The following is a 22,500-nucleotide window of genomic DNA, read 5'->3' as shown; positions in this document are numbered from 1 at the left end:
ACCCGCGCAGCGTCACCATTTGCTGGGAGATGGCGGTGCCATGCGCTGGCAGGAGTGCAGCGGTCTGAAAAGTCAAAGTATTCACAAGTTTTGCCTCCGTAATACATCATCAACCGGACCACGCCTGATAGCTCCAGTGGGAGATTTGAGGCTTCTCACCTCTGCCCTCTTGGCATCGGACACTACAGCTGCTGACAGCGGCCTGTACAGAACCCGAGATCCAGCTCGGACCTGTTTGAAGGGAGAACATTAGTTTGATGAATGCAACACTGCTATAATAAAATAATCACAGAACATTTTTGTAATAGTTCCCATTCACAACTTTTGGCCCGCATCAGACATTAAACCTCGACCATAAACTGCAGGTCTCCTGCGTCACATGCACGTGTGTGAATTGTATGTTTACAAATGGTTGTGCTAATTGTCAGCCTCCATAAACAGTGTGGAGCCGCTCCTGTGAGATAACAATAATCACGGAAAATAAACTGCATCTTTTAGTCTTAAAGGCTAACTACGCTTTAGTTTTTGGAACTTTGCCTATCGTTCACAATCATTATGTAAGACAAGAAGACACTTTTATTTTTTAAGCACGGAAAAAAGGTGGAGAAAAGGCAGGCCATGAGGCAGCAAGTACCTCTGCCTCAAAGTAGGGGGCGATATAGTGAACTTGCAGTTCAAACGTTCATGAACTGCCAACACCAGTTAACCCTTAAGAAGTAGAAGAAGAAGAAAACAACAGACAACAACTGTTACTTCCCGCAAACTGTGATGCTTTTTCGCCGTAAAAATGGAGGATTTGATTTCTAAAATAAGGAATTTTTAATACTGGGAGACCAAAGCCAGAGCTGCCAGATTTGATTCAGACGTGTGTGGTCCGAGGACAGAAAATAACACGTTAATTTCAAAAGGATTGGTATACTGGATAAGAATAGCTTTGTGGCTGTGCTACAAAAAACGTCTTTATTGCTTTCCCTGCCTTTTTATTCTCAACGAGTGACCGTGTTTGGACCAAAATGGGATATACTGATCTGAAAAATCTGTTTTTGGAATATCACGTATTGATCTGGCTCTAAATGAACAACGGACACTAAATATCAACATCCACAATGCCAATGTTAAGGAAAATCGTGAGATATTAAAAGACCTGATAAACGCCATTTGCTTTTTGGGGAAACCGGAGCTTGAATTTGGTGATAACGACGAGAGTGCAAGCTCCTCCAATCGTGGGAATTATGTGGAACTATTGCACTCTTATGCAGAGAAAGATGAACGTTTAGCTAAACACCTGGAAACATCCACTGTGTTTGTGTTTACTGGCACATCAAACAGAATACAAAGTGATTTGATAGAAGCAGTAGGTGATGTGATCAAAAATGACATTAAAAAGGAGATTCATGCAGCCAGATTTGTCAGAGTGGAGACTTTTAAAACTCAAAGAAAAAGAGAAAAAGAAGGACTTCTACAACAACTGTCATAGAGATCTTCAACCAGAAGTAAAGGCGAATGGACTTCATTTACAAGTAAAGGTAAGATATACTGCCTAGTGCAGTGGTTCTCAACCTTTTTTCAGTGAGGTACCCCCTGTGAACATTTTTTTAATTCAAGTACCCCCTAATCAGGCCAAAGCATTTTTGGTTGAAAAAAAGAGATAAAGAAGTAAAATACAGCACTATGTCATCAGTTTCTGATTTATTAAATTGTATAACAGTGCAAAATATTGCTAATTTGTAGTGGTCTTTCTTGAACTATTTGGAAAAAAGATATAAAAATAACTAAAAACTTGTTGAAAAATAAACAAGTGATTCAATTATAAATAAAGATTTTTACACATAGAAGTAATCATCAACTTAAAGTGCCCTCTTTGGGGATTGTAATAGAGATCCATCTGGATTCATGAACTTAATTCTAAACATTTATTTTGTTGAAGTATTACTCAATAAATATATTTATAAAGGATTTTTGAATTGTTGCTATTTTTAGAATATTTTTTAAAAATCTCACGTACCCCTTGGCATAGCTTCAAGTACCCCCAGGGGTACGCGCACCCCCATTTGAGAACCACTGGCCTAGTGTCTACTCTGCTGCGTTAATTGTGCGCTAAGTGTGTTGAAATGTTTTATTCTAGCATCATACTGTTTGTTTTTGTGATTTTGAGCCGGTGCCATTGCATCATACTGTCAATGTTTGTAAATCGGACTTGTGAGTCAGTGACTTAGCGTCGTACTGTATTAAAGTTAAAGTACCAATGATTGTCACACACACACACTAGGTGTGGTGAATTTTGTCCTCTGCATTTGACCCATCCCCTTGTTCACCCCCTGGGAGGAGAGGGGAGCAGTGAGCAGCAGCGGTGGCCATGCCCGGGAATCATTTTTGGTGATTTAACCCCCAATTCTAACCCTTGATGCTGGCAAGCAGGGAGGTAATGGGTTCCATTTCTATAGTCTTTGGCATGACTCGGCCGGGGATTGAACTCATGACCTGCTGATCTCAGGGCGGACAAGTGACTTAGCATCATACTGTATGTTTGTAAATCTGACTCGTGGGTCAGTGCCTCCCCAATCTCAAACCTCACGGGTATGAAATATTAATCAGAATCTTTTTTTTTACTGCCATTGGCAGTAACGGTTCACAAACTATGTTCTTGTTTTCCTCTTTTCGGTGCAATGGTGCTACATGAAACATTACCTTGCAAAATGAAGTAGAATTAAAAATAGAACAAGATGAATACAATGAAATGTCTAAGTGCCTCAGACTGGAAGTCTCTGCAGAGAGTGGTGAGGACGGCGGAAAAGATCATCAGGACTCCTATTCCTCCTATCCAGGAGATCACAAAAAGCCACTGCTAGACCAGGGCTCATAAAATCTGCAGAGACTCCTCCCACCCCACCAAGGACTGTTTTCACTGCTGGACTCTAGAAAGCCTCCGTAGCAGAACCTCCAGGTTCTGTAACAGCTTCTTCCCTCAGGCCGTAAGACTCTTGAACGCATTAAAATAATCCCTTCAATTCCCCCCCAAAATGGATTAACTCGCTGGAATTAGGGCTGAGCGATATATCGAATATACTCGATATATCGCGGGTTTGTCTCTGTGCGATATAGAAAATGACTATATCGTGATATTCGGGTATACGTTCTCACGCAGTTGCTTTTAGCTGCGGGCATTACACTGCATGCGTTTCTCACTCTTTCTTGTCTCTCCTTCTCAGAGACATAAAACAAGCGCACCTTCTTACATACGTCACATACTGTCACGCGTGCAACGTCGCACGCCCTCGCCGAGCAGAGAGGTAGCGACACGGGTAACGTTAGCAGTGGTGCTAGCAGAGCGGTTGCGAGTGGTAATACGAGAGAAAGAAGGTGCGAATCTGGTAACAAATGAAGAAATAATTAATTCCCAAGAAAAACAGTCTGGCGGTGGTTTGGCTTCAAGTGGGAAGATGCTTTACAAGTATGAGGCAAAAGCGTTGCTACAAAAAGTAGCAGCACTGCTAATGTGTAGCACCAGTTGAAAAGTCACCCGCTAGAGAATGAAGAGTGCTTGAAACTCCGCATGTCAACATCTCTGGTCGGTGCCACACCAACAAAATGCCCAAGCAACCATTTCCACATCTACACCGTATGAAAAAAATAGTCAACAACAGAAGGAGATAACATCCGCAGGAACCTACCACATAGCGAAGGATTTGATTTCCTATTATGCAGCTCATTTTTATTTGACAGTTATTGAAATATCTTGTGTGACATCATGCACAAAAGTGCACTTTATATGTTTTAAACTATTGTAGTGGCATTCTGTACAAAAAGTGCACTTTAATTTAGTGTTGTTTTGATTTGTCATCTTGGTGACATCATGCACAAAAGTGCACTTATAGCTTGTTTTAAAATGTCTCTGACAATCTTGCACTTTCTGTTTTGGAAATTTACATGAATGTTTGTGCCACTGCTTGATAACTGTTTAACAAATACAGTTTTGGTCAATTGACTTAGTTGTGATTTCCCTCTTTGCATGAAAGTTTAAAATTAGCATTTATTAATGCAGTATGAACAAGAATGTTTTAATGTAGAGACATAGAATCCAGTGTTTCCCACACATTCATTTATTTGTGGCGGCCCGCCACGAAAGAATTACGTCCGCCACAAAAAAAAAAAAATATATTTTTTTTTTGTCCTGTCCAGCTTCACAGGCAAATCATATAGTTGATGTAGATGCCCATATCGGCTGTTCAGATTTACTTTACAAAAGAGAAGTGTAGGATACTTCTCTTGTTGCCTTATTTGTATTTGACTTTATTAAATGTATTTATATTACAAACAAAACATGTGTATATAACAAAGGGTGCAAAGTCTGCAGGCAGTAGGAAACACATGGTTAAGTGTAGGGAGTAAAACTGATGGCAGTCTAAAGTTCAAGATTTTTGGAGCTCTTTGTTCAGTGGATCAGATGTTTGATGAAGCTCTGTGTCTATCTACCACCACTACTGTTTTCTGTTTATTTGTTACTGACTGTGGCAGGACACCTCTGCCTCTGTTTCACTTTATGTTGCTGGTAAATAATATGGTTGTAATAGTAGGCTAAAGTTAAATTATTTAGTATGCACTAATTAAAGGGGCAGAGCTTTAAGAGACATTTTAGCTTTTATATTTTATAAGATATATTTTTTGTAAGAACCACAATTAATAAATATATTTCAGTGAATAACTTATTGTTCAAATCTGTATATAAATATGTACATAAAGTGTTGTAATTATATTGTAAAATGGATGGATGGATGGACGGACGTTTAAAACAAAACTGTTATTATTAATTAGTAAGCATACATTTTTTGAGCCTTTTTAGAGAAAATCATATCATTGTAGTAAATTATGCAAATTACTCAATGATGTCATGGTGACCACGCCCATAGACACGCCCCCGCCGCCACAAGGATCTTGGCAGTTTATGGGAAACACTGGAATCATCATACTGCTGTGATTATATGCATCAAGTGTTCATTCAAGGCTAAGGCAAAATATCGAGATATATATCGTGTATCGTGACATGGCCTAAAAATATTGAGATAATAATAAAAGGCCATATCGCCCAGCCCTAGCTGGAATATAGAGACAATATAACATACATCCATAAACGTGGATGCATATGCAAAAGTGCAATATATTTATATGTACAGTCATCTATTTATTTACATCTGCACCTTATTGATTTTTTATCCTCCACTACCATGAGCTAATGCAACGAAATTTCATTCTTATCTGTACTGTAAAGTTCAAATTTGAATGACAATAAAAAGTAGAGATGTCCGATAATATCGGACTGCCGATATTATCAGCCGATAAATGCTTTAAAATGTAATATCGGAAATTATCGGTTTCAAAATGATCGGTATCGGTTTCAAAAACTAAAATTCATGACTTTTTAAAACGCCGCCGTGTACACGGACGTAGGGAGAAGTACAGAGCGGCAATAAACCTTAAAGGCACGGCCATACAGGTCACACTGAGGGTGGCCGTATAAACAACTTTAACACTGTTACAAATATGCGCCACACTGTGAACCCACACCAAACACATTTCGGGAGAACATCCGCACCGTCACACAACAGAACAACTACCCAGAACCCCTTGCAGCACTAACTCTTCCGGGACGCTACAATATACACCCCCCCCACCTCAACCTCCTCATGCTCTCTCAGGGAGAGCATGACCCAAATTCCAAGCTGCTGTTTTGAGGCATGTTAAAAAAAATAATGCACTTTGTGACTGCAATAATAAATATTATATGTCCGATATTATCGGCCGATAAATGCTTTAAAATGTAATATCGGAAATGATCGGTATCATTTTTTAAATTATCTGTATCGTTGTTTTTTTAAATCAACATAAAAAACACAAGATACACTTAAAATTAGTGCACCAACCCAAAAAAAACTCCCTCCCCCATTTACACTCATTCACACAGAAGGGTTGTTTCTTCCTGTTATTAATATTCTGGTTCCTACATTATATATCAATATAGTCTGCAAGGGATACAGTCTGTAAGCACACATGATTGTGTGTGCTGCTGGTCCACTAATAGTACTAACCTTTAACAGTTAATTTTACTCATTTTCATTAATTACTAGTTTCTATGTAACTGTTTTTATATTGTTTTACTTTCTTTTTTATTCAAGAAAATATTTTTAATTTATTTATCTTATTTCATTTATTTATTAAAAAGGACCTTATCTTCACCATACCTGGTTGTCCAAATTAGGCATAATAATGTGTTAATTTCCACGACTGTATATATCGGTGTCGGTAATTAAGAGTTGGAATATCGGCAAAAAAGCCATTATCGGACATCCCTAATAAATATGGCCCTTTTTTCCATAACTTGAGTTGATTTATTTTGGAAAACCTTGTTACATTCTTTAATGCATCCAGCAGGGCATCACAACAAAATTAGGCATAATAATGTGTTAATTCCATGACTGTATATATCGGTATCAGAATCGGTAATTAAGATTTGGACAATATCGGCAAAAAAGCCATTATCGGACATCTCTAATAAAAAGGAAGTCTAAGTCTATATTTGATGATTAAGACAGTAAAACAATGTATTATTAAAATAGGCTGAATAACTAAACTAAGTGTGTTTAAAAGTACAACATTGCCCTTGCAGGTGTTAGAGAAGTCCTGTTTCTTGTCATTAATAACCCAGAGAAACGCCCTTGTTCTCACATGCTAACTATTTAGCAAGGGGTCATGTGCTGCTACATAGCACTGTTGGCATTTCAGCTGCAAAGTGCTAACACAGCAAATAAATTGACCATGTTGTTGAAGGATGTCTAAATATGACATGTTTATTATTTCCATTCATTGTTGACTTCTCACCAGGGAGGAAGTGGAGGCGAACTTAGCACAGGCATACATCACGACAGCACGTCCTCGTCAGGTCAACCACGGCAGCAGGAGATGATGATCTGTTTAATCACAAATACATTTATTTAAAAACAAATCATGACAATGTAAAGTAATTAAGACGCGTGTGGTTAGGTAGCTTGCTAAAGGACAGGCAACCATGTTTGCTACTAGAAGAGTGGGCGCGCACTTCGGTAAGGTCGTTGGTCGACACCGGAAAAAAAGCTCGCTTCCAGCGAGATAGTTGGAACGTGACGGAGCAATTGTTCGTGTTCGGCGTTAAATACACCGCTTGAAGGTTGAAAAATGAGTGGAATTGTCGGGTAAAGCGCGCAGAATGAGGAGGAGAAGATTTAGTTCTTACCTGTGACGAGTGGAGGTCGAACGCACGAGAAGATTGCGCAGGCGCAGAGACCCGTTCGAGAGGTGGACTTCCGGTGTCGAGCCGCCAGCACGCATGCGCGTTACAAGCGTCCTTCACCTCCAGTTTTTAAGACCTATTAATATATAAACCAACGTTTGACGATTTGCACTATAATACAACGTAACATATATGAGATAACGTATTTATTAACAATATACAACACTTATTAATAGACAACAATTATTTATTATGAATATACCAAACCTATCAATATACAACACCTATTAATATACAACACGTATTTATTATTAATATACAAAAAGCATGTATTAATATACAACATTTATTTATTATCAATATCCATCCATCCATTTTCTACCGCTTGTCCCTTTTGGGGTCACTTATTTATTATTAATATACAACACTTATGTATTATCAATATACAACACTTATTTATTATCAATATACGCCACATATTTATTATGACTATACAACACTTATTTATTATGACTGTACAACACTTATTTATTATTCATATACAACACTTATTAACATACAACACTAATTTATTATTAATATACAACACTTATTTACTATGAATATACAACAACTATTTATTAACAATATACAACACTTATTAATATACAACAATTATTTATTATGAATATACAAAACCAATTTATTATCAACATACAACACTTATTAATATAAATAAATGATAAATGAGTTATACTTGTATAGCGCTTTTCTACCTTCAAGGTACTCAAAGCGCTTTGACAGTATTTCCAAATTCACCCATTCACACACACATTCACACACTGATGGCGGGAGCTGCCATGCAAGGCGCTAACCAGCACCCATCAGGAGCAAGGGTGAAGTGTCTTGCTCAAGGACACAACAGACGTGACTAGGATGATAGAAGGTGGGGATTGAACCCCAGTAACCAGCAACCCTCCGATTGCTGGGACGGCCACTCTACCAACTTCGCCACGCCGTCCCCATACTTATTTATTATTAATATACAGAACGTATGTATTAATATACAACACTTATTTATTATCAATATACAACATTTATTTATTATCAATATACACCACTTATTTATTATTAATATACACACCGTATTTATTATGACTATACAACACTTATTTATTATTCATATACAACACTTATTAATATACAACACTTAATTATTATTAATATACAACGTATTAATATACAACACTAATGTATTACTAATATACAATACTTATTTATTATGCATATACAAGACTTATTTATTAATAATATACAACTGATCAATATACAACACTTATTTATTATCAATATACAACACTTATTAATATTCAAAAAGTATTTATTATAAATATACAAAAAATATTTATTATCAATGTACAACACTTATTTATTATTAATATACAACACTTATGTATTATCAATATACAACACTTATTTATTATCAATATACGCCACTTATTTATTATTATTAATATACACAACTTATTTTATGACTATACAACCTTTATTTATTATTCATATACAACACTTATTAATATACAACACTTAATTATTATTAATATACACAACTTATTTATTATGACTATACAACACTTATGTATTAGTCATACACAACACTTATTAATATACAACACTTAATTATTATTAATATCCAACTTATTAATATACAAAACTAATTTATTACTAATATACAATACTTATTTATTATGAATATATAATACTTATTTATTAATAATATACAACTGATCAATATACAACACTTATTAATATACACAATTTTTTTATTATGAATATACAAAACCTGTTTATTATCAATATACAACACTTATTAATATACAACACTTATTTATTATTAATATACAAAACATATGTATTAATATACAACACTTATTTATTATCAATATACAACACTTATTTATTACTAATATACAACACTTATGTATTATCAATATACAACACTTATTTATTATCAATATACACCACTTATTTATTATTAATATACAAAACTTATATATTATGACTATACAACACTTTTTTATTATTCATGTACAACACTTATTAATAAGGCTCCAGCGCCCCCCGCGACCCCGAAGGGAATAAGCGGTAGAAAATGGATGGATGGAACACTTATTAATATACAACAATTAATTATTATTAATATATAACTTATTACTATACAACACTAATTTATTATTGAGATACAACACTTATTTATTATTAATATACAACTTATAAATATACAACACTTATTTATTATCAATATACAACACTTATTAATATACAAAAAATATTTATTGTGAATATACAAAACCTATTTATTATCAATATACAACAATTATTAATGTACAACACTTATTTATTATTAGTATACGAAACGTATGTAGTAATATACAACATTTATTTATTATCAATATACAACACTTATTTATTATCAATATACAACTCTTATTTATTATCATCAATATATGCCAATTTTTTATTGTTAATATACACAACTTATTTATTATGACTATACAACACTTATTTATTATTCATATACAACACTTATTAATATACAACACTTAATTGTTATTAACATACAACTTATTAATATACAACACTAATTCATTACTAATATACAATACTTTTTTATTATGAATTTACAACACTTAATATACACATTTGATCAACAGGGAGTCAAAAAACAGCTTTTTTCATCGACCTAAATAACGATATAAATGGATATTGGGTGCCAAGTGCAATACGTTATTTGGTCGTTAGAGGGCAGCAACATTCCTTGTGAGGAAACGGGCTGCAGGACAGGACTTCGCTGCAAACCCATCTCAACCACGATTGTGCACTTTTAATAAAAAATCCTCACTTACAACGAACAGTAAAAATATTTTTTTGTAAAGGCTGAATATTTGCAATTTTTAAAAAAACATGTATGTATAATCAATGTTGTATCAATGTCTTGTGCCTGCTGGGCTAATAGTTCTGAAAATGACAAACATCAAAATGGCCCGTGCATGCTTTCATTTCTCATTGTGCAGCTCTCAGTGGAAACAAATTAGACATACTTGGTCTAGAGGTGTTAGTATAAAAATGAGAATGAAAGAAACTGCTGTTCTAAATGTGTCCACTGGATGTCGCAATAGGAATTAGCAAATATTTGTAGATTATGCAACATATGTAAAAAAACAAACAAACCACATGTTCGTGCACCAGTCGAGGAAAATGATCAAACTACATAAATAACATCCTGTAATTTGACTGATGAACATTTTCATATAATTTATTCAAAAAGGATAAATAGCGAAAAATAAAGATAGAATGTTATTAACCGCCACATGTAAGTGTAAAAAACCCCCAACAACATTATGATTGGTAAATTTTCAAAATGTTCTCGTTCTATTTCTAAACAAAGAAAACAATCTGAAGTTGTCTTTATTTTTAAGTTATCGGGCCGTGATTTTACCAGTCCGGCCCACTTGGGAGTAGATTTTTCTCCATGTGGCCCTCCATCACGGCCCGGGCGCATTCCAATGCGCACTCATCTGTGCGCTCTGCTGAGAGCACCTCCAAGAGCGCGCCTGCGCGCCCCACTCCTGCTGAAGCTGCGCCCGGTGCAAAGCTGCATTCAATCATCAGCAATCAGCGCACCTGTCGCTGATCAGAAGACCTGCCTTCTTAAACCAGCACAACCTGCTATCCGGCGCCAGAACGTAACTACATGTTCAGTACTCCTGCCTTTGTTCCCACGTTACGAGCTGTGTGTCTCGTTTTCCCGCGTTCCCTCTGCCACCCTGGCTGCCTCTTGGATCTCGACCTCCCGCCTGGACACGGACTCTGACGCCTCGCTATCGCCCCCGACTACCTGCCTGTCTCACGGACCTTCGAGCCTGCTTTTTCCCCTACGGGACTTCCGCCTCTCACTCAACACTCCCGGTAACACACAACAGTTAACTCACATACATAGTCGCACACACCATACACTTTTGTCCGGCCCACTTTGGAGTAGATTTTTCTCCACGACCTAAAATGAGTTTGACACCCCTGGTCTATAAGAATGGATGGATGGAGACTCATTCTGTGTTCAATCCCGGGCTCTGGATATTTCTGTGTGGAGTTTGCATGTTCTCCCCGTGACTGCGTGGGTTCCCTCCGGGGTCTCCGGTTTCCTCCCACCTCTAAAAACATGCACCTGGGGATAAGTTGATTGGCAACACTAAATTGGCCCTAGTGTGTGAATGTTGTCTGTCTATCTGTGTATCAATAAAGTACTATCTATCTATCTATCTATCTATCTATCTATCTATCTATCTATCTATCTATCTATCTATCTATCTATCTATCTATCTATCTATCTATCTATCTATCTATCTATCTATCTATCTATCTATCTATCTATCTATCTATCTATCTATCTATCTATCTATCTATCTATCTGTGCTGAGATAGGCTCCAGCACCCCCCGCGACCCTGAAAGGGACAAGCGGTAGAATATGGATGGGATGGCATAGAGCCAAACTATGCCCCCTGTTGTCTGTGCCGTCTACTCCCCCCAGTACATAACATTGACAATTAACACCAATGAGTTGACTGATGAACAATATCATATAATTTATTCAGAATGCATAAATAACGACAAATAAAGAAATAATACTATTAACTGCAACATGTAAGTGTAAAAAACAAACAAACCCAACAACATGATTTGTACATTTTCAGAATGTACTTGACCTATTTCTAAACAAAGAAAACAATCTGAAGTTGTCTTAATTTTTAAGTGATCGCGCCGTGATTTTACCAGTCCGGCCCACTTGGGAGTAGATTTGTCTCCACGATCAAAAATGAGTTTGACACACTTGGTCTATAAGAATGTATGGACGGAGACTTATACTGCGTTCAATCCCGGGCTCCGGATCTTTCTGTGTGGAGTTTGCATGTTCTCCCCGTGACTGCGTGGGTTCCCTCCGGGTACTCCGGCTTCCTCCCACCTCTAAAAACATGCACCTGGGGACAGGTTGATTGGCAACACTAAATTGGCCCTAGTGTGTGAATGTGAGAGTGAATGTTTTGAATGTTGTCGTGGCGACTTGTCCAGGGTGAATGCAGCTGAGATAGGCTCCAGCACCCCCTGCAACCCTAAAAGACACAAGCGGTAGAAAATGGATGGGATGGCACATAGCCAAACTACGCCCCCTGTTGTCTGTGCCGTCAACTCCCCCCTGTACATAACATTGAAAATTAACACCAATGAGTTGACTGATGAACAATATCATATAATTTATTCAGAAAGCATAAATAACGACAAATAAAGATAGAATACTATTAACTGCAACATGTAAGTGTAAAAAAACAACAACAACATGATTTGTACATTTTCAGAATGTGCTTGTTCTATTTCTAAACAAAGAAAACCATCTGAAGTTGTCTTAATTTTTAAGTTATCCCGCCGTGATTTTACCAGTCCGGCCCACTTCGGAGTAGATTTGTCTCCACGATCTAAATTGAGTTTGACACTCCTGGTCTATAAGAATGTATGGACGGAGACTTATTCTGCGTTCAATCCCGGGCTGTGGATCTTTCTGTGTGGAGTTTGCATGTTCTCCCCGTGATTGCGTGGGTTCCCTCCGGGTACTCCGGCTTCCTCCCACCTCTAAAAACATGCACCTGGGGACAGGTTGATTGGCAACATTAAATTGGCCCTAGTGTGTGAATGTTGTCTGTCTATCTGTGTTGGCCCTGCGATGAGGTGGCGACTTGTCCAGGGTGTACCCCGCCCTCCGCCCGAATGCAGCTGAGATAGGCTCCAGCACCCCCTGCGACTTGGAAAGGGACAAGCGGTAGAATATGGATGGTATGGAGCCAAATTATGCCCCCTGTTGTCTGTGCCGTCAACTCCCCCCTGTACATAACATTGAAAATGAACACCAATGAGTTGACTGATGAACAATATCATATAATTTATTCAGAAAGCATAAATAACGACAAATAAAGATAGAATACCATTAACCGCAAAATAAAGATAGAATACTATTAACCGCAACATGTAAGTGTAAAAAAACAACAACAACATGATTTGTACATTTTCAGAATGTGCTTGTTCTATTTCTAAACAAAGAAAACCATCTGAAGTTGTCCTAATTTTTAAGTTATCGCGCCGTGATTTTACCAGTCCGGCCCACTTGGGAGTAGATTTGTCTCCACGATCTAAAATGAGTTTGACACCCCTGGTCAATAAGAATGTATGGATGGAGACTTATGCGTTCAATCCCGGGCTCTGGATATTTCTGCGTGGGTTCCCTCAGGGTACTCCGAGTTCCTCCCACCTCTAAAAACATGCACCTGGGGACAGGTTGATTGGCAACATTAAATTGGCCCTAGTGTGTGAATGTTGTCTGTCTATCTGTGTTGGCCCTGCGATGAGGTGGCGACTTGTCCAGGGTGTACCCCGCCCTCCGCCCGAATGCAGCTGAGATAGGCTCCAGCACCCCCCGCGCCTTGGAAAGGGACAAGCGGTAGATTAAGGATGGTATGGAGCCAAATTATGCCCCCTGTTGTCTGTGCCGTCAACTCCCCCCTGTACATAACATTGAAAATTAACACCAATGAGTTGACTGATGAATATAATTTATTCAGAATATATAAATAACGACAAATAAAGATAGAATACTATTAACCGCAACATGTAAGTGTACAAAAAACAACAACAACATGATTTGTACATTTTCAGAATGTGCAATCTGAAGTTGTCTTTATTTTTAAGTTATCCCGCCGTGATTCTACCAGTCCGACCCACTCGGGAGTAGATTTTTCCCCACCATCTAAAATGAGTTTGACACCCCTGCTCTATAGGAATGTACACTTATTGTGCACAAAATGAGTACATGCCTCTCAGGGTCTCTAAATTTAACTCCGCATTAATTATTGATATCACCTTGAGTGGGCTTCCCCTTTGCAAAGATGCTGGTAGGAGGAGGAGGATGCTCCATTTGGCTGTGCGGAAGGGAGATTCCTTCGCTCTTCCAGCCGCCCATCTCCGCCGTGACGCACCACTATAATAAGCGCGCGATTCCCTCTGACGTCACCGCCTGCTGGGTATAAATAGGGGCCTGGTCTGGAGCAAAGTCACTTTGGAGCTACCACAACCACTAAAAGGATTTATCACTGTGCCTGAAAAAAAAAACTTGGACATCAGTAAGTGACTTTTATGTTGAAATTTATTGATGAAATGTCATTCTGGATGGCGCCCATGATGAGATGGTCCATGTGTCCCCAGGTGTCGACTTTAAAGCGCAAAATGACTTTGAACAAGAGCGACAAATTGCGGAGCATGGACAAGAGGCGAGGCAGCACGCCCTTCCCCACCAACATGCACGCCAACCTGCACCGGAGAAGCATGCCGGTGGACGACCGGGACCTGCGCGCCGCCACCGGCGTGCGTCAAAGCGCGCAAAGCGACGAGCTCTCCAGGCTGCTGCGCTGCACCTCCTACTCGCCCGACGAGCCGCAGCCGCCGCAGCCGCAGCAGCAGCAGCACCACCGGGGCAGCTGCGGCTCCGAGTCCTCCGACTCGGTCATTTCCACCGGCAGCGAGGCGGACGCGCAGGTGTACAAGGTGGTGCTCCTCGGGGAGCACGGGGTCGGCAAGTCCAGCCTGGCGCGCGTCTTCGGGGGAGTCGAGGATGCTGGTCACGACGGAGAGGAAGCAGGTAGACGAGGGATGCAAGGGGGGGATGAGTCATGTGCCATTGTGTGTGTCATCTCGCTCAAAGGTCAATTAGTCACTATGGAGGCAAAAAATCATTTCATATATGTGACAATTTGGTGAATCAGTGATGGATTGGCTTCTTATTTCTGCATGTATTGATTGTTGCTATTTCCATCACCAGCCAGGCAAGCAGAGCTGCACTCAGCTGGCACACATACAGTATATCTAATAACATAACGCTATGAAGATGCTTCAATAGGTACAGTATAGAAGTAGAATATACAAAATTGCAAAATAGAGGTAGAATGTAAAGAGAAAAAGCTGAAATCTTGATATTAATAATTATTATCGCAAAGCTTTTTCATTTTGTAAATCATTTTCACTAAATTTATATATTTTTTAATGAAAATAGCAAATCCAGATCCACTTTATTTATATCGCACCAGTGCCGCACATAAAAATAATACAAAATTAATTTAATTAAAAGCATTCCAAATAATATATTTAAAAAAATACAATAACAAATCTAAATAGTAAAAAAAAAACCAACAACAATAAAAATATATTAATAAAGAGTACAAACATGTAAAAAAAAAATGGACTAAAACAATAAAAGATGCGGAGCAAACAATTCGTATTGTATACTGTATGTCAGGGGTCCCCAAACTACGGACCGCAGGCCGGATTAAAAGTTAAATAAATAAATACATAATATATATATATATATATATTTTTATTATTATTCTTTTTTGAACTCTGTCCTTTCTAATCCATTTTCTACCCTACCGCTTGTTACTCTCGGTGTCTCCTAGCCGCTCAGGCAAATCACATTGTCAATAACGTGACATCATCCCACTCAATATATATATATATATATATATATATATATATATATATATATATATATATATATATATATATATATATATATATATATATATATATATATATATATATATATAGTCGAGGTTTCTGTGGTTTATCCGTTATACAGCGCCCAATACCGGGGTAGAGCGGAATATACGTTAGGTCAGGGAAAAAACACAGAGGCTATTTCATCCCCACAAGCCTGTTTTCCACGTTTCTCTGCTCTTAAATCCCCCAAAGAGCAGAGAAACCTGTGAAACAGGCTTGTCTGGATGAACTAGTCTCTGCGATTTTTCCTGACCTAACGTACAGTGTGTATATATATATATATATATATATATATATATATATATATATATATATATATATATATATATATATATATATATATATATATATATATATATATATATATATATATATATATATATATATTTTTTTATTTAAAAAAAAAATTATTTATAATTTTTTTGGCGGGCAAAATAAAATGATTTCACATAAATTGACAAATCATTATTTTTATAGTCAAGGTTTCTGTGGTTTATCCATTATACAGTGCTCAATACCCGGGTAGAGCGGAATATACGTTAGGCCAGGAAAAAAACACAGAGGTTATTTCGTCCCTACAAGCCTGTTTCACAGGTCTCCCTGCTCTTCAGGGGATTTTATTAAAGTTTGCATAAAATCCCCTAAAGAGCAGGGAAACCTGCGAAACAGGCTTGTAGGGATGAAATAGCCTCTGTGTTCTTTCCTGACCCTATATATATATATATATATATATATATATATATATATATATATATATATATATATATATATATATATATATATATATATATATGTGTATATATATATATATATATATATATATATATATATATATATATATATATATATATATATATATATATATATATATGTGTATATATATATATATATATATATATATATATATATATATATATATATATATATATATATATATATATATATATATATATATATATATATATATATATATATATATATATATATATATATATATATATATATATATATATATATATATATATATATATATATATATATATATATATTTAATGTTATTATATTGTAAAGTTCTGCTTAGGGTAATCGTCTCTGAATTGCACACTGACATGAATTCCGTATTTCTCCCGACAGGGATCACGTATGACAGATCCATTGTAGTGGATGAGGAAGAAGCGACCATTATGCTGTATGACATCTGGGAACAGGTAAGATACGGACTGATATCACGTCACAGAAACAAACGATATCGCCGTGTACGATGCTGACCATTGCGATGTTTTCCTCCACGAAGGACAACAGCCAGTGGCTAAAGGAGCAGTGCATGAGGATGGGCGACGCCTACATCATCGTGTACTCGGTGACGGACAAGTCGAGTTTCGAGAAAGCATCGGAGCTGCGGATTCAGCTGCGCCGAGCCAGGCAATCTGAAGATATTCCCATAATCCTCGTGGGCAACAAGAGTGACCTGGTGAGGTCCAGAGAAGTGTCAGCAGATGGTAAGTCGGAGTTATTTAACCCCGTGTAACTACATCACAGAAGCATGACTTAAAATTATCCAGTCCTATGTTGATAGTATTAAAACTTGAAAATGATCTGTCTAGATATAGACCTATTTTTTTCCGTGATTAATCAAGATTAATTATGACTATGGACTAATGTGATTAATTGCGATTAAATATTTGAATTGTTTGATAGCCCCAGTAAAATATTTCAAATTATTATTTTACAAATAATTATTATTTATTGTAGACACATAGGCCCAATACCAGTATAAAAATACAATACATTGCGACTCAAATAAATACAGGCGGAGGAAAAGAGTGTTTGCGGCCATTTTGTCTTGAGCTGTTTTAAAAAAGCATAACGTTCGGTAAACAAATATTTTGCATAAAGCAGACAAAATGTCCAGTCCTATGTTGATAGTATCCAAAACTAGAACACCATCTGTGTAAGGGACACTCATTAAAGATGAAATAACGAGTCAAAAATAACAAGTTCACTCGTGTGATTATTAATCACCAAAAAGTATCGCATTCTATCTGTGATTAATCACGATTAATTATGAGTTTGCTGCAGTCAAAATGTGATGAATCACTATTTTATTGATATTATGCAAGCGAGTAATAACCTGTGATTAATCATGATTAATCCAAATGCAAAAGTATGATTCATTTGTTGGAACAAAATTATAATTTGACAGCACAAATAAAAACCTCTCTCTGCGATTAATCACGATTAATTATAAGTTAACCACAGACAAAATGTGATTAATCACTATTTTATTGATATTATGCAAGCGAGTAATAACCTGTGATTAGTCATGATTAATCCAAATGCAAAAATACAATTCATATGTTGGGACAAAATAACAATTTGACAGCACAAATAAAAACTTCTCTCTGCGATTAATCACGATTAATTATAAGTTAACTACAGACAAAGTGTGATTAATCAATCAATCAATCAATCATCAATGTTTATTTATATAGCCCTAAATCACAAGTGTCTCAAAGGGCTGTACAAGCCACAACGACATCCTCGGTACAGAGCCCACATACGGGCATCACTATTTTATTGATATTATGCAAGCAAGTAAAAACCTGTGATTAATCATGATTATTCCAAATGCAAAAGTATGATTCATCTGTTGGGACAAAATAATAATTTGACAGCACAAATAAAAAACCTCTCTCTGCGATTAATCCCCAGTAATTATGCGTTAACTCCAGACAAAATGTGATTAATCGCATTGTCATTTAAATTACACAATCAACTACTGACCCGTGATTAATCATGATTATTCTAAATGCAAAAGTATGATATATCTGTTGGAACAAAATAATAATTTGACAGCACAAATAAAAAACCTCTCTCTGCGATTAATCACCAGTAATTATGAGTTAACTCCAGACAAAAACGTTATTAATCGCATTGTCATTTAAATTACGCAAGCAACTAATGACCTGTGATCAATCATGATTAATCCAATGTTTGATTAAGTCTGATTAAGTATGATTAATCTGATTTAAAATAATAACTTGACACCAAAAATAAAAAGCTTTTGCCTGCGATGAATCACCAGTAATTATGAGTTAATTACAGACAAAAACGTGATTAATCGCATTGTCATTTAAATTACGCAAGCAACTAATGACCTGTGATTAATCATGATTATTCCAAATGCAAAAGTATGATATATCTGTTGGAACAAAATAATAATTTGACAGCACAAATAAAAAACCTCTCTCTGCGATTAATCACCAGTAATTATGAGTTAACGACAGACAAAATGTGATTAATCGCATTGTCATTTAAATTACGCAAGCAACTACTGACCTGTGATTAATCATGATTATTCCAAATGCAAAAGTATGATATATCTGTTGGAACAAAATAATAATTTGACAGCACAAATAAAAAACCTCTCTCTGCGATTAATCACCAGTAATTATGAGTTAACTCCAGACAAAATGTGATTAATCGCATTGTCATTTAAATTACGCAAGCAACTAGTGACCTGTGATTAATCATGATTATTCCAAATGCAAAAGTATGATATATCTGTTGGAACAAAATAATAATTTGACAGCACAAATAAAAAACCTCTCTCTGCGATTAATCACCAGTAATTATGAGTTAACTCCAGACAAAATGTGATTAAACGCATTGTCATTTAAATTACGCAAGCAACTACTGACCTGTGATTAATCATGATTATTCTAAATGCAAAAGTATGATATATCTGTTGGAACAAAATAATAATTTGACAGCACAAATAAAAAACCTCTCTCTGCGATTAATCACCAGTAATTATGAGTTAACTCCAGACAAAATGTGATTAATCGCATTGTCATTTAAATTACGCAAGCAACTAGTGACCTGTGATTAATCATGATTATTCCAAATGCAAAAGTATGATATATCTGTTGGAACAAAATAATAATTTGACAGCACAAATAAAAAACCTCTCTCTGCGATTAATCACCAGTAATTATGAGTTAACTCCAGACAAAATGTGATTAATCGCATTGTCATTTAAATTACGCAAGCAACTACTGACCTGTGATTAATCATGATTATTCTAAATGCAAAAGTATGATATATCTGTTGGAACAAAATAATTATTTGACAGCACAAATAAAAAACCTCTCTCTGCGATTAATCACCAGTAATTATGCGTTAACTCCAGACAAAACATGATTAATCGCATTGTCATTTAAATTACACAAGCAACTACTGACCTGTGATTAATCATGATTAATCCAATGTTTGATTAAGTCTGATTAAGTATGATTAATCTGATTTAAAATAATAACTTGACACCAAAAATAAAAAGCTTTTCTCTGTGATGAATCACCAGTAATTATGAGTTAACTAGAGACAAAAACGTGATTAATCGCATTGTCATTTAAATTACGCAAGCAACTAATGACCTGTGATTAATCATGATCAACCCAAATTGAAAAGTGTGACTAATCTAATTTAAAAAATACATCTTTGGGCATCACTAATAAAAAAAATTCGAGCTGCGATTAATTATGAGTTAGCAACAGACAAAGTGTGATTAATCGCGATAACTATTTTAATCGCTACTTCAAATACATTCAAAATATAATTGGAATATTTTTCCTCGGAGAAACTGTGCAAAATGTGAATTTGGATCTTCTCAGAGAAGTAAAACCAATCCTCCGTTTTCTTCGCCCCTTCCAGAGGGAAGCGCTTGTGCCGTGGTCTTCGACTGCAAGTTCATCGAGACCTCGGCCTCCCTCCACCACAACGTGCAGGACCTGTTCGAGGGCATCGTCCGACAAGTGCGCCTGAGGAAGGACAGCAAGGAGGAGAACGCTCGGCGCATGGCCAGCTGCCGGCGGCGGGAGAGCGTCAGCAAGAAGGCCAAAAGATTCCTGGGCCGCTTCGTAGCACGCAAGAACAAGAAGATGGCGTTCAGGCAGAAGTCCAAGTCCTGCCACGACCTCACGGTTCTCTGAGGAAACCACACGGGACTTGTAGTCTTTCCTTTGGCCTCCGAAGACCCAATGCTGTGTGTTTTCTTATTTGAACACTAACGGACTACTAGAGCTGTACAGATATATATATTTTTAATTTTCAGACACCATGGTGTTCACATGCATGAAGCTTTGGCATATTTATTTATTTTTCTGTCCGCCTTAAAAATGTGAGAAATCAACAATTTTTTTTTTTTTTTCTAAGATTCCTTTTTTTTTTTTTTGGTTTTTACCGAGAGGGATTGACGTACCAATTGTGGCTATGAACGATGGCGAATGCAAACATACATCTCATAATGGAGTCGCGTCCACTTGACGGGTGGTGTGCAGGTTCGTGCCTCAGCCAAGTGAAGCGTTGACGTGTTGAACACTTTGCAATAAGTTCTATTTGTATTGTAGACCAGGGGTCCCCCAAACTACGGCCCCCAAATCCGGCCTGCCGGAAGTCCCAAGTAAAAAAAAATAAAAATAAATGTTTTTTTATTATTTTTTAAAATCTGTCCTTTTCCTTTATATACATACATACATATATGTACGTTAGGTCAGGAAAAAATGCAGAAGCTATATCATCCCAACAAGCCTGTTTCCCTACAAGCCTGTTTCGCATTTTTCTCTTCTCGTCAGGGGCCCTTTATATAATAAAATCAGGGAAACCTGCACAACAGGCTTGTAGGGAAACAGGCTTGTAGGGATGATATAGCCTCTGCGCTATTTTGTCAGGGGATTTTATTATATGTTTCGCAGGGAAACCTGCGAAACAGGCTTGTAGGGATGATATAGTCTCTGTGTTTTTTTCCTGACCTAACGTATATTCCGCTCTACCCCGGTTTTGAGCACTGTGTATATATATATATATATATATATATATATATATATATATATATATATATATATATATATATATATATATATATATATATATATATATATATATATATATATATATATAAAAATATGGCCGGGGGCCGGACTGTATATATATATATATATATATATATATATATATATATATATATATATATATATATATATATATATATATATATATATATATATATATATATATATATATATATATATATATATATATATATATATATATATATATATATATATATATATATATATATATATATATATATATATATATATATATATATATATATATATATATATTTTTTTTTAACCCCGGCCTTCGAGTCAAAAAGTTTGGGGACCCCTGTTGTAGACATTTGGATTCCCTCTGTTTTCATGATTTTTTTTTTTTTTTCAATAAATATGAAACAAAAACACCCTCTCTTGAAGAGTCGTTTGTGTTGAACACTTTGGTTTGTGAAGCAATAAGTTACATTTGTGTTGTAGACCAGGGGTCCCCAAACTTCGGCCCCCAAATCCGGCCTGCGGGGAGTCCCAAGTTAAAAAAAAAAAAAAAAAAAAGGTTAATTTTTGTAATTATTTTTTTACATATGTCCTTTTCCTTTATATATATATATATATATATATATATATATATATATATATATATATATATATATATATATATATATATATATATATATATATATATATATATATATATATATATATATATATATATA

At 36.0% G+C, this 22,500-nt stretch overlaps 2 protein-coding genes across 6 annotated transcripts in view; one reads left to right on the top strand and one right to left on the bottom strand.

Moving 5' to 3' along the window:
- LOC133664997 (ATP synthase F(0) complex subunit C3, mitochondrial-like) overlaps positions 1–7,330 on the bottom strand; it is an 11,619-nt gene extending 4,289 nt beyond the window's left edge. The window contains exons 1-4 of one of the 4 annotated variants that reach the window (XM_062070121.1): positions 7,265–7,330; positions 6,874–6,962; positions 160–231; positions 1–64 (exon numbers count right to left, since the gene is read on the bottom strand). The exon at positions 1–64 is cut by the window's left edge and continues 136 nt beyond it. In XM_062070121.1, coding sequence (XP_061926105.1) covers positions 1–64; positions 160–231; positions 6,874–6,912 — 175 coding nt within the window. In that variant the 5' untranslated portion in view covers positions 6,913–6,962; positions 7,265–7,330. Of the gene's footprint in view, positions 65–159; positions 232–6,873; positions 6,963–7,090; positions 7,232–7,264 lie in introns of those variants that run through there. The other 3 variants (XM_062070139.1, XM_062070130.1, XM_062070148.1) reach the window with 3 other exon arrangements.
- Positions 7,331–14,323: 6,993 nt separating this feature from the next.
- On the top strand, positions 14,324–21,722 carry LOC133664984 (GTP-binding protein RAD-like). Of its 2 annotated transcripts, XM_062070108.1 has the most exons (5): positions 14,324–14,464; positions 14,547–14,979; positions 17,028–17,101; positions 17,188–17,392; positions 20,607–21,722. In XM_062070108.1, exons 2-5 carry the CDS (start codon positions 14,568–14,570, stop codon positions 20,882–20,884), a joined length of 969 nt encoding a protein of 322 aa, XP_061926092.1. In that variant the 5' UTR covers positions 14,324–14,464; positions 14,547–14,567; the 3' UTR covers positions 20,885–21,722. The 2 variants fall into 2 exon arrangements, with proteins under 2 accessions (XP_061926092.1, XP_061926087.1); XM_062070103.1 differs by having other exon boundaries at positions 14,422–14,979.
- Positions 21,723–22,500: the final 778 nt, after the last annotated feature.

Source organism: Entelurus aequoreus, linkage group LG02, assembly GCF_033978785.1.
Source record: "Entelurus aequoreus isolate RoL-2023_Sb linkage group LG02, RoL_Eaeq_v1.1, whole genome shotgun sequence".
In the NCBI taxonomy this organism is placed as follows: domain Eukaryota; kingdom Metazoa; phylum Chordata; class Actinopteri; order Syngnathiformes; family Syngnathidae; genus Entelurus; species Entelurus aequoreus.
This window is presented reverse-complemented; position numbering and strand designations above follow the sequence as displayed.